Source organism: Lasioglossum baleicum, chromosome 10 (assembly GCF_051020765.1).
Source record: "Lasioglossum baleicum chromosome 10, iyLasBale1, whole genome shotgun sequence".
Taxonomy (NCBI): Eukaryota; Metazoa; Arthropoda; class Insecta; order Hymenoptera; family Halictidae; genus Lasioglossum; species Lasioglossum baleicum.
The window spans coordinates 1027806-1041844 of NC_134938.1; the positions used below are offsets into that span (position 1 = coordinate 1027806).

Consider the following 14039-nt stretch of genomic DNA (forward strand, 5'->3'; position numbering starts at 1 on the left):
ACCTCCGCTAATTTCTCGGGAATGTTCATATTCAATCCATATTCATGCTTTAAACATAGCAGTCAAGAGACCCTGTTATATTATACCTCACCAGTTCTCAAGCTCCCATAGATTTCCCACAAGTCCTCAAGGTTGGAGGATGTCGATTGTCCTTCAGATCTTCCAGGATCTTGGATGGATCCAGGACCTCCTTCACAAGCCCGTTAGTGCCTGTGTTGTCACTTAAGAGATTTAAGTGCTCCCTTAAGGGCTCCTTAAATGGCAATGACCTCTAGAGGCCTTGGGAACCCTTCACGCACCACCCCCTAACATCCTGAGAGGCTTCCAACGCAGTAATAGCTCTAACAACCAATCACATAAAGCAAGCAATTATGACCAGGCTGATCGTCATATCAATTAAAAATTGTTTGTATTTTATTTTTGAATTGTTGTAAATTAACAAGTATGCCAGGTTTGGAAATAAATGCAAAAATCGTAATTATGCACTTATAGCAAAAATGGGTTTGCACAATTTCGAAGAAAAATTAAAGTCATTGGCGAACAAATAATTTTTTGTTAAAATTCTCTGTTCTGAATATTTTTATGAAATATAAAGATTCGCTTTCGCGTGACCGTTCGGTACCAAAAATTTATAAATATCCCGATTGTCAAAATGGATATAGAAGTCAGGAATGGAGTGCCTCTCTGAAAGGAATAATCCGGAACATGTTCCGGATAAAATAGATATTCATCGAAGATGGAAGTTTGTTGCGAATTTATCGACGTCCGGCCGGATTTACGGTTCGCAATTTACGCTCGCCGGCCGTCTACGATCGACCCGCAAGAAACATTGTTATGGTTTCGCAGCGGCTGATTCGACTCGGCCGCCTGCAGAATTGTTTTGCATAAATTTCGGCTTATGACTCATGCCGCTTCGATCTGCTACGCGTGCTATTCGCCAGACGTATGAATCTCACGGAACAGCCATTTTTTTCAGCAAATATCACCGTTGATTCAGCAACAATTGCTAAACATTTAGGACCGGTCAATAAATTCGGGATCTTTATGCGAAATAAAGATTTCTCATTTCGATGAAAATTGTATTTCCTCAACCTACACGATCTAAGAAACGGGACGGGCCCGACGATTTTTCTTAGATCGAGACATCGCTGTATATTGGTTTAATATCAGTGGGAAATGATTAGGTTGCCACCACATTTGTTAGTTCATGGTGCAAAGTGAAAAATAATTAGTCGACTGCGGATTTTTATGCATTTTTTATGTAACTTTTAATGTAACAAAGTCGTTACGGAATGAAATCAATTTTTATGTTATTCCTGCTTCCCACAATCAATGCAAAACATTTTTATTTTGCATAAAGATCCGCGAGACATGGTTTAAGGTTAATAGATAGATTGGAATAAAAGATTGCAATGCTTCTAAAATGCTCTCCATCCAATTTTCTCGTAAAAGACGTACCCTCAACTAGCTCTTTATCATCTGTAGAGGCACCGGGTCAGCGAAGACACTTCCCGGTAGCGCGAAGAACCCCACGCAACGTCAAGGGAAACAGAAATTAGCGTCGTTCCGTCGCGTGAACAGAATTTTTTGCAGTCCCCCGACTCGAGGGGTTGACCCACATCCCGCGCAGGGGAAAACTGTGCCAAAAACCCACGCGCGACAAAAAGTCGCAACGTGGCAAAGCACTTTCACTGCACGAGTTCTTCGTGTATTGCATCTTCTGCCGCCAGAAAAAATGTCTACCCCCCTCTCTCTCTCTCTCTCTCTCTCTCATGGAGATAATCCAGGATTCCTCGGAAACGTATTTAACGCCCGGAAGACATCTGGAGCGAGCATCTCGACACGGAAACGTCACCGAGGCGCCGATAAGGCACGAATCTTCCATCTGATAGGAGCGAATGAGACCCTAACCGCGTTCTATTTATCAATTTTTATTCCGCATCAGAATCCGCATTGTCTCCCCACTCTAGCGCCTTTCACGACGCTACTCCCCCACTCTACCGTCCCCTTCCACCACGCTGTCACGTGACTATCTTGTACCGGAGGAGAGGGGGTAACCGTTTCCCCTCGTCCTTGGATCGTCACTAGCGTACGATGACATCCACAAATGGCTTCGTCTCTAATTTCCATGCAACGACATTCCTAGCGCCATTTCTACGCGGAACTCAGAGCCGCGAGGGGTTGCGTAACAATGCGACGTTAACGGCCACGGAAACCGAATCCGGCTTCCCGTCTCTTTCCGAGGTGTTCGCATAACTTCACCTTTGTCTGTCGATTTTAGTCTTCAATGACCAGAACACTAGCAACCCAAACTTCCGGTTCTCGAGAAGTTCTCAATATTTGAGCTACTATCATTCCGTTAAAAAAAATAGTACGATAATCTACCTGGGCTCATATTAAAGCTTGAAGCTTCTACTTTCGCATGCCACAGTTCATTTTTTCCTGGGATATTTTTGCACGATATGACAGGACAAAAACTGAGGACCCTTTTTTCCGAAAAAATGCCGCAACTTCAAATGTCTTCAAAAACGTTAAAAAATTGTTTTTGTAAACGAATCTTACACAGATTTGAAGATTGAAGCTTGCTCTTTACAACGAGACCTTGAACGTTGACTTACGATTCTTTTTGACCGAGTTATCGATCTTTGAACGAAGGGTATACGGACAACATTCACTACATCTCGAGCCGTTGCTCCTAACTAATGCGCCGCTCGAGGTGTAGTGAATGTTGTCCGTATACCCTTCGTTCAAAGATCGATAACTCGGTCAAAAAGAATCGTAAGTCAACGTTCAAGGTCTCGTTGTAAAGAGCAAGCTTCAATCTTCAAATCTGTGTAAGATTCGTTTACAAAAACAATTTTTTAACGTTTTTGAAGACATTTGAAGTTGCGGCATTTTTTCGGAAAAAAGGGTCCTCAGTTTTTGACATGTCATATCGTGCAAAAATATCCCAGGAAAAAATGAACTGTGGCATGCGAAAGTAGAATGTACAGGCTTCAAAATGAGTCGAAACATATTTCCAGAAAAAATTCCTCAGTTTCTACAGAAGTTTGAATATGCAGCAATTTTTCGGAAAAGTGGGTCCCCAGTTCTACACCTGCCATATTGTTCAAAAATATCCTATGAGAAAATGAATGATGGGTGGTGAAGGTAGAAGCATCAAGTGTTAAAATGAGCCCAGGTAGATTGTTGTAGCATTTTTTTTAACGAAATTATGGACAATTACTTTTGCACTCTAATCAAACCTCGTAGAACCACGCACAAAAATGAGAATGGTTCGAGAAATTGTCCCTGGCGATGAAAATGTACGTGAAATAAATAAATGAAAACATTTCGGTGGCCGGGGAAACCACCAGTGTCGGATTTTAGATTCCAGCGGCGTTGTAAAAAAATCCTCCATCAGCACTTTATCCGGACGACCATTTACCTAAATTACACGGGCTTTAGCGGGTCTTGTCTTCCTTCTCGCTTCTTCACGTCGAAATTAACGCGTCCGACGACTAATCACGATGTTCCTTTCTTCTTTACGACCGTACTCGTACCACCGAACCGGACGTTTAATATTTTCTTCTCCCGTGGAAGTTACGTTTCGAAGTAGATAATCCCCTCCCCGCGTTACAAGCTTTAGAAATTTTTAATGGATATATGAACGCAATTTTCCTAGTGCTTCGGTTTAACGGCGATAAGCTTCTCCCCCTTTGCTCAACTTTTTTCTTATTCCATAACAACGTTCCCGGCCAGTTAAAGGCCAATTAATTCGACGATTGGTTAAAGATTAAAATTGAAACTGGATCAATTTCAGCTGCGGCGAAGTTACAGTTTAATGGGAAATTCCCCCCTGCTAACTTTATGAAATATTCAAACAGCAAAAGGAATTTTTTCTCAATGCTGTTTCAGAAGAAATTGCATTGAAAAAATTTTTTCCACACAGTGTGGTCGATGAAATATTCAAACACGAGAAAGAAATGTTTCAAAATGCTTTTTCGTAAAAAATTGTTTTTCCACACAGTTTGGTAGACACAAAACTATAAATATCATTTGTTGTTCCCGAGATATTTCAAGGACAGACGTTGACATTTTCTTCAAGGAATGATTTCACCCCAAAAATGCGAGAATTTGCATGAAAAAAATAGGGTTCTACGTAGCATAACTTAAGGGGCCTATTCGCGATCAAGCATTTTGTGCAACAATGGCTATTGCGCAACATGATTGATCGTGAATGATAGCGATTGACTAACTGCGCAACCTGTTGTGTAAAATCAGAATTTTCTGATATTTTTTGCACAACAAACGGGTTGCATTTGTACTGTGTTGTACTGTGAACGGCAGTGTTGCAAAAATTGAATGATTGCTCAAATTATGTGTCAACGTGAATACAATTTGGATTTGCGTAACACCATGCTGCACAATAATTGTTGCGCAAAATGCTTGATAGTGAATAGGCCCCTTTACTCTACTTGTGTGCAAATCACGTGACATTGTGACCGGGCCGTGGCGTGGGGGAACAGCGCCGTGGAGGGGAAAGGTAGAGTGGTGACACTTAATCTAGTGACTCTTGTGCGGCATTGATGACGTGTTAATTGGTTTAAATATTGCTCGAAGCGCGCACACAGTGGGAAATGCAAAGCGTAGGAGAGTTTTCCCGAACAAGACTGAGGAGAAATATTTATAGAACCATTAAAAGAGTGCTTGAACTGTTAAATGCGGGTGAGATGGGAAGGGGGGGGGCTGAACTTCTCGAGTAATAAACGAAACTTTCCATTGCGATGTTCCCCCTCTGGCGGGGATCAAAGCGGTTATCAAACTTGCTCAATGAATTTCGTCGATTTGTTTTCCCTTCGGGCTTCTCTTTTCTTTCAAAGGCTCGAGAGCGTACTTCGGAGCCTCTTAAATTGGTATTGGCAAGATTCTGTAAATATTAATAAAAGTATCGAGGAGCTTCTTATTATCGAGAGAGAAGAAAAAAAAACCCCGAGCCCATAGAATTTAGATGAAAGCAAAACCGTCGACGGTTCGTAGCCGGGAGGAACATCTCTCGGAGCGACCAGATATAGAAATACATTTATAGAAGTCTTTTCAAATCGAATATCTTCTCGTATTGTCCTCCGCACCGACGTTCAAGATCCTCCTCCATTTTATTGAAAGTCTGTTGCAGCTGAGCTAGAACCATTTTATTTCGCACAAAGATCACCAATAATTACACTTCCGTGAGGACCGCGAAAAACAGTGAAATCTAAGGTGTCAGGACGGGGTGTATATATTGTATTATTCATGCGTGGTACGGTTCGCGGGTTAATAATTTCCGCGTGTATCGGAATGAACGGTTGCTCGTTCGGTGAGCATTCGATTAAACGTACAATTTTTAATCAATCAACGGACACGTCATTCCGCGTTTCGCGGCCGTTGCGCGTGGATATTTAAATCCGCAACGCGGCGATGGGCGACGGTTGATGTCCTAGTGAAATCAGGCACGGTCCGAAATCGGCGAAAATATCATTTCCATGGAATCACCGGGGTATTGATGTGTTCCCCGCGTTGCGGGGACACAATACACCGGCGCAAATTTATGCTGCGTTTGTTCGGATTTATTCGGCGTTAAACGTCGACGCGCGCCTGATCGCGACAGCGAAATGCCAGGAACGAGTTTTCTGAACATCGCCGGCACTTCCGGCCGGTCGATCAGCCTCGACAATATCATTTATATGCATCGGCGTAACTGCGTTTCTGGAGGACACCAGCGTCAGCCGGAAAATCGAGATCGCTGTCGAGAAATAGAACATTTTTTCCAAATTCATTTCCTTCCTCTACCAGGTCTACTAATTGCTTTTCCCTCATCTTGAGTATGCCTTTCTTTTTAGTTTAAGGACGTGTGGAAATAATACATCCGCGTACGCCCTCCCTCCGAAGGGGGTAGTGTGGGACTCGAGGGAAACAGGTCTTCGGTTTTCCCAATACACATTAAAAAAACCACACGTCCAGGACTTATGCCTTTTCCTCCCTCACCTTCTGGCTCGCTGGAGGGCCACACTCATATTCTTGTCCAATAATTTATGTCGTTTAGGTATTGTATACAGGGTGTCCCAAAATTCCTTCAACAGCCGGAAATGGAAGGTCCCTGAGATCATTTGAGATCTCGGCTAGTGATCTCGCGATTAGTGCACTTTGAGCGCGGATATCTCGGAAACTATGCGAGATAGCGAAAAACTGAATGAAGTCAATTTTATGGCACATTTTGTCGTCTTTAATTTTGTATAGAATGGTCTTATCGCTAGAACGCATAGTTTCCGAGATATGAGCGTTCTTCTATTCTCAATGAGAGGGGTATGGGGTAGTATTTTTTTTCAAATTGTTTGGTACATTATTTGGAAGGATGAATTTGTTAACTGGGTTACCAGGGAAGTATGGGGTAGTATTTCTTTTCAAATTGTTTGGTAGATTATTTGGAAGGATGAATTTGTTAACTGGGTTACCAGGGACAGATGAGGTCTGAGAGAGCATAGAAAATATCCAGTGATTTGCGTCTAATGCTTAGCGGGGGTTCATTCAGTCCACTTTCCAATCTGGTTCCAGGCGTCGTGCAGAATGCACCCAGAATAATTCTTGGGCAGGAAGATTGGATAGGATTTACTATGTTTGCAATCAGGTTTTTGCTACTTGAGTATGATGGACTCCGGCAGCATTTAACGATGCATTATGTTCTTGCGCTCGTAAAGACGCGAATACAAACACAAATGAGGTGTCACGAGCGAACGTATTTTCACGAGAAATGCTTCCCGAAATTCTGGAATTAACGAACGAGTTATGAAATTTATGAGAACGCGATACGTAATTAACGGAGCAACGCGGGAGCAGTATTTGACGGATATTTAAAGCGCGCAAATGTAAATTTAACGCGGTCAATTTTCATTGGTTAAGTCAATTTGAAAAATTAGCTCGAGGGAATTTGTATCGTTGGAAAATAATTGCGACACATGGAAATAGTCTAATTAAACATTTTTGACTCGATTCCGATTTTAATGAATCCATTTTAATGTGCCAGAAATAATATAAGAATACTAGAAAATTGAAAACGTTAAATATTTTCGGCTGCCAAACAGCCGTTTGAATATTCGAGATGATAAAAGGCTGCATTTAAATATTTGGAGTACTGGGACGAAAGTTGGATTAAACATTTGCAGCCGCAAAAATGGATATTCTGACGTGAAAAGAGCATTAGACGAGCGTGAAGCAGTTCGGGCAATCGTAAATAAGCGAACGAATAAATAACGCAACGTGGGAAGGCATTATCTAGTCTCAGGTGATCAAAAGCATCGTATAAATCATGACCGTGCACGGGTGTAGACGTTCCCGTGGAAAAATGTTCGTCGAAAACGTCATAGCAAGTGCATTTTTCATAAAACCGACTCTAAACGGGGAAACGTATAGCCCGAAACTACCGTGCGACTTGTTTATTAGCGACAAAAAAGGGGCGTCGGAAAGTTTTACGTCAATCTACCTCTCTTTCTCTGTACCCCTCTCTCCCTTTCGCCCGGATTCACTGTGTCTGCTAAAGGTTTACGAGTAGATTACAAGAGAGTGGAGTACGCAGAGTGCGAACAGGGTGGCTGCATGAAATCTTCCGTGAAAATTTCTGATGCAACTTTCGCTGATGCAGGCCTGCCAACTGCGTCTGCTCGGAAAATGTGAAACCAGCTCTGTCGGCGCCTGTCATCCCGCCTTGTCACTCGCACATTCTTTTTCACACTTTTTCCTTAACATCCTCACTGTGTGCATTGCAATTCTTCGTGTAACACGATTGTTGGAGTTATTCGATTATCTATTTAACAGGGCATCGGCACAGATTTCCGACGATAACTTCCTTAAAAACAATCGCTCAGCAATGAACATAGTCTCATTTTAAAGCCTGAATCTTCTAGTTTCGCCACCCACCATTAATTTTTGCTCCAGATTATTTTTACCAAAATGACCGTTGGAAAACTGAAAACATGTTTTCTGTCAAAAATAGTACAAATTCAAACCTCTGTAGAAACGTTAAAAAATTTTTTTCGGAAGTAAACTTCGACTTATTTTGAAGCTTGAACATTCTACTTTCACATGCCACAGTTCATTTTTCCCTGGGATATTTTTTTTGTGATATGGCAGGTGAAAAACTGAGGTCCCTTCTTTTCGGAAAAATTCTGCAACTTCAAACGTCCTCAAAATCGTTAAAGAATTTTTTTGTAAACGAATGTTCCACAGATTTGAAGATTGAAGCTTCCTCTTTACAACGAGACCTTGAACGTCGATTTACGATTTTTTTAACCGAGTTATCGAACTTTGAACGAAGGGTATACAGACAACATTATCTACACCACTCCTAACTAATACGCCGCTCGAGGTGTATAGAATGTTGTGCGTATACCGTTCGTTAAAAGATCGATAACTCGGCCAAAAAGAATCGTAGGTCAACGTTCAAGGTCCCGTTGTAAAGAGGAAGCTCCAATCTACAAATCTGCATTGGTTTCAATCACTAAAGAAATTTTTTAATGTTTTTGGAGACATTTGAAGTTGCGGCATTTTTTCGGAAAAAAGAGTACCCAGATTGTCACCCGCCATATTGCTCAAAAATATCCTATGAAAAAATGAATGATGGTCGGTAAAAGTACAAGCTTTTAGCTTTAAAATGAGACTAGGCTTGTTGTTGTACTATTTCTTTCAACAAAACTGTCGCAAGTTAAATATCAATAATTTCTCGAGAATGTCGAAAACGTGTTGTACTGTTTTACAAATATCTGCGGAGGTATTCTGCTTTTTGAACTGATGAACGACTATGTCTGTTTGTTACAGCGTGCAAGCAGCTATCTAGGTCGGTCCAAGGGATTTTCGGACCGTCTGATCCTCTCCTGGGCGCCCACATACAGAGTATATGCGAAGCGCTGGATGTACCGCATCTGGAAGCCAGAGTCGACTTCGAACCGACGTTCAAGGAGTTTAGTATAAACCTCTATCCCTCGCAGGACCACTTGAACAAGGCCTTCAAAGACCTTATGTCCTTTCTGAACTGGACCAGGGTCGCTATCATCTACGAGGAAGATTATGGTGAGCACCTGCAAAATATACACTACCCATGTATACTTTAGCTAATCCTTGTAAATAAAATAGTGAAAGACTAGAACAATCCAACAACATTGATACACTGTCTTCAACGTTTCAAAATTATTAAGGGATGAAGTTACCTTTTATGCAACTCCTGCATCTCTCTTTTATAATCGATGCAGAACATTTTATTCTGAATATTTTTGTCATGAATATAACTGGAAGTAATTATTAGACTGTAATTTTACGCTTTCGTAATGAAATCAGCTGAAAACTAGAATAGCGAAAGATTAGAACAACCCGACAATATCGGTACATTATCTTCAATGTATCAAAATTATCGACGATTGAAATTGCTTCTCGCCAATCGACGCGGAACATTTTCATTTTGCATGTGAAAATATGCGGCACAGAGGCGAAGGAAAAATGCTGTGAAAATGATGTAAACAACGAGTCCGACACGGTGCGAAAAACAGAATTATTCGTCCCCCACTTCATTAACTGAACATAAATACAGAAAATTACTATTTTGAAGCCCCATCCATCCCGGTGTGTGTCGGAGGTAGGTGGGTTGAGTCAGGCGAGGGTTTGCGACTGTTTCGCATCAAGCATAATCAAAAGCAACGCACGGTAGCCGCCGAAATTGCATTCCGCGCGTCGCGTCGCGTCGCGTCGTGCGTGCGACAAAACCCGCGGGGGCGACAATGATAAACACGACACCGTCGAAACAATAAAGCAGCCTTGCCGGGGCGGTGGTGCCGGCGCGGACGGATTTGCAAGTATATGAGTGCCGCTCTCCAAGGAATCACGGTACACCGCACACGGATGGTGTAGCGTGTCGCACGGGCTAGTGATTACGGCTCTTTGATTTCTTTTTTTTCTTTTATTTCGTTTTGTTGTTGTTTTTCGCACGTCGGGTCACCCCTATGCAAATAGAACGTCGGAATCAGCCGGCGGAAGTGGATGCCGACACGACGCGAAATGTCGGCCCTGTCATACGCACGCCGGCCCTGGAAATCCGCCGAGGCCTCGATATTACCCATGGCCACACGCTCTTCCCGCCGAATCCCACCATTTTTCGAAACCACTTTTTCCACCGAAAATTATTCAATCATTATTTAAATCTTGAATTTAGGGAACATTGTTGTAAGATGAATTCTATGGGGCTACAAGATGGTGTCAGTTCTTTTTCCGTAACTGTACGCGTGCGTTTCTGTGAAGGTCATTCACGTTTGTTTTTTTTTACACGTTTCTCCTCGGTATTCTACAAAAAGAAAGTGCAAATGGACGGATAACAAGATATTATCATATTATTATTTACTTCGATAAACTTTACTTTAACGGACTCAAAATTTGTGCCTTTCTCCTGTAAATGATGATGTATTTGATATGTAATCCAGTAGATTTGTAGTTGAAGTTTCGATCCTGTAGCATCAATGGTTCAAGAGTTATGCTTGCTTAAAGTTGAGCAATCTACGGTGTTTTTGACAGGTAAGGGCGACGTCATATTGGTTTGTAGCGACGACCGCGAGCCACTTACCGAGTTGGTTGGTGATTACGAGTTGGTTCTACTCGGTAAGCGGCTCGCGATCGTCACTACAAACCAATATGGCGGGGCCCTTACCTGTCAAAAGCACTGAAAAATGCACAACTTTAAGCAAGCGTAACTCCTGAACCATTGATCCTACAGGATCGAAACTTCGATCTGATCTACTCCACTGGATCACATACCAAATACATCATAATTCCCAGCGTGACATGTGAGTGTGTTAGTGTCACCCGCGAGACTAGAGAGCTCACGAGCCGAGTCGAGAGCTCCCGCTCCCAAATCGTCCGGTTGTGCATGCCTACCGTATACCCTTGCGATTCACAGATGTGAACTTTCAATGGCGGAGTCATTAATTCGCATAAGTATCAATCGTGTAAATATCACGTGGCGGTATTGGGCGTGCATCAAAACGTCGTTTCATGTCGGCAAAGTGCGTTTGATACGCTTCGCGTTGCACCGATGCGACTCGATTACGAGTCGCTCGTGTCAACGGGATGGAACATATTATGGCTGTGATGAGAAATGTGAAACATGAATATAAACCCTTGACGACGCGTTTCGAATATCAGCTGGCACTTGCAGTTTTGATTAACCCAATGGTGACCAATCAGAAATTTGAAGATTTTGCAAAGCTCTTTACTATACTATTCCACATATGTGATCCCCTATTCCACCGCGGTGCACCGGGCGGATTAGTTAAAACTTTCGGCCGCATTCCAAATTATATCTAACTCCCGAGTTCATCATTTCGGATGAAGTTTCTTACGATTATTATTTCGACTGCGATAAATCCGAAATTTTATTATCCGGACCTGATATATATTTGTTTTATCCCCAAAGTTGGAAAGTCTCTCGATCTACTATACTGAGCCAAACGTGATTTTTGGAAAAGTAGTTTTTCATGTTTTTCTGTACCTACAATAAAGTTTCATCTGCATATAAATCTCGGTTTTATTTTCCGATGGAAACTTTTTGATTGCGTTCGTTCGCGATCGATCGTTATTTTTGCGTTCCGCTGACCACACCAGCCGATTCTTATTAATTTTTATAAATTTCTCCTATTTTAATTAAACGACTATAACAAGCTGGTTATCAATGAACATCGGAATTTTTATTTACGCCAACGAGGTCACGCGACGAAATCGAATTACAGTAGGGCAAAGTGCCCAAATGTGAACCACTTTTTGTTGATGTCATTTTTTTTTATTATTTTAGAATGCTCTTTTTCGTCCAGAAAATTATCAGTTGTAGATACATTTCCTCCCTATAAGATTCTGGGTTCAAGTTTGTACAAAAATGAATACAGCTTGGGAAAAATATTTTTTTGTGATGTGTCATTTGCAGGTTCCAGCGAAAGTGGTTCTTAATATGGTACACCTTGAGTCCCTAATATGACACCTAGTGCCATATTCGGCACCCACACCAAGAATGTCAATATAGCTATATCCATATTAGGGAACCCTTGGTAGTGCCATATTAGGAACTCCGCGTGGACTGATAATACTAGCTACTGACAGAGAGAAAATGAATTTCAGCCCAAACTAACAGTTGGCAAACATTAATATAAATAAACTGAAACTACAAATATGTTCAAACATTTCAAAATCACTTACCTTCCTCGAAAAGGATACAATCGAAAATCTAACCACAACAATATTTAACACGAGATCAGATTACTACAGTGGAGGGGATATTTTTTGCATTCATCGTGTGTATGACCTTTATGCGACTATAGAGGATTTACTGTATTGACCTCACTATAGCCCGCCGACAGAATTTCGATTGGCCCCAAAACGTTTCGCGGACTTCTGGAAATATGTTTCAATAAGACGTAATCAAATATCTATGTCCCAATCGAATCGGTAACCGCGGCCCGACCTAGCCCGACTTGGCCCGACAAGCCACTCATCGAAATTCCGTGGCATCTCTTGTGCCCTAGCAATTCCATTACAGTTCCATGCCCCATTCTCGTATTGTGAGCTATGCGACAACACCGTGGTACGATCTTCGCGGCAAAGAAACTCGCGGACATGCAACCGCGTCATAATAATTCAGACCGTGTACCGACGGGAGGCCATGCTCCGTCGGTCAAACAGAGAATTCAGCCTCCGGAACTCCACAATAGTAATGCCTAATTGAGATTCGAGGAAGCTTCTTCGAAGTTTAGCCTCCAAACTTGATGCCGAGAATCCTTGGCCAAATATTGCGATACACCATTCGGTACTTCGATCCCCCGAGACGCCGTAGAACCCGGGTTAACTAGATTAATTAGGTTTACGGTACTGTTTTGCGTAGTAGAATGTTTGATCTACATTTCAGTGCTAATAAAGAATCACCAATTTCGTATTTTCCGGCAGGTTTTAATTAGATCTCTGGGCTGTAAGTAATTTGTTTATAGGCAAGGCTATATTTTAAAAGACGAATCCAACGAGCACCATGACCGTACCATTCAGATCGTTCGATCTCGAGATATTCGTATCTGAAAGGGTTTTGGATTAGGTTTGTTTCCTTCACGGATATCTCGAGATTGAATGGTCGTAGTGGTATGGTCATGGTACTCGTTGGATTCGTATGTTCATGCTCTACAATAATATCGAAAAATAATATATTATTTATAATAAATTTTTAATGAAAGCACCATGCACGAATATCTCCGGATCGAATGATCGTAGTGGTATGGTCATGGTACTCGTTGGATTCGTCCCGTCATGCGCTACATGAATATCGAAGAAAAAATAATCTATACAATAAAAGTATAACCAACGATTTTAAAATTTCGAGAAGCACGCCAAGAATTCTTACGAGAATATTCGGAATAAATTCCAGGACGTTAAAGGACATGTATGGGAGTGGTACGAAAAATTTTTTTAATTAAAACCGCTGATTTCCATACGGGCCCGATAGAATTAATTAGCCGCCTCCCGACCAAGAATATTGTCTTGCTTTATAAATGACGCGGCCGTCCGGAGAGACAGAATGCGAGACCGTTGTTCTTCGAAATTACTTTTCCTGATTAGACGACATAATCATGCCGGATATACGAGCGGAAACGGAAAGGTTTCCCCGTAGGGATGCCAGGATGAAGACCTCGAAGAATGCACTCTGTTTCCGTCCCTTTGATCTTTACGACTGACATAAATTCCCCACTGCCCCGTAAACGACCGGGACGTTTTCGAAATTCTTCCTCGTCGAATTGCGTCATCGAGCATGAAAATGGCCGCGGAATTTGCGAAACAAATTGAATGGGAAAATCAAATTTGAATCCTCGATTCTACTCCATTCTTCTTCATTTTATTCTTGGACGCATTTTTAGGTACGTATTTGTTGGCAAGGAAAATCAAACTATATAAATTATTAAAAATTAACATAGTCAATAATTTAGCGGAGCCTGGATCGAATTTCTATTATTTTTGTA

At 41.7% G+C, this 14039-nt stretch overlaps 1 protein-coding gene across 8 annotated transcripts in view; it reads left to right on the forward strand.

Annotated features, from left to right (window-relative positions):
* The window catches only part of LOC143212665 (glutamate receptor ionotropic, kainate 2), a 179446-nt gene that overhangs the window by 96992 nt on the left and 68415 nt on the right, over positions 1–14039 (forward strand). For all 8 annotated transcript variants that reach the window (XM_076431656.1, XM_076431649.1, XM_076431650.1 and 5 more), the window contains exon 4: positions 8827–9078. In XM_076431656.1, the coding sequence (XP_076287771.1) occupies positions 8827–9078 (252 nt within the window). The remainder of the gene's footprint in view (positions 1–8826; positions 9079–14039) is intronic.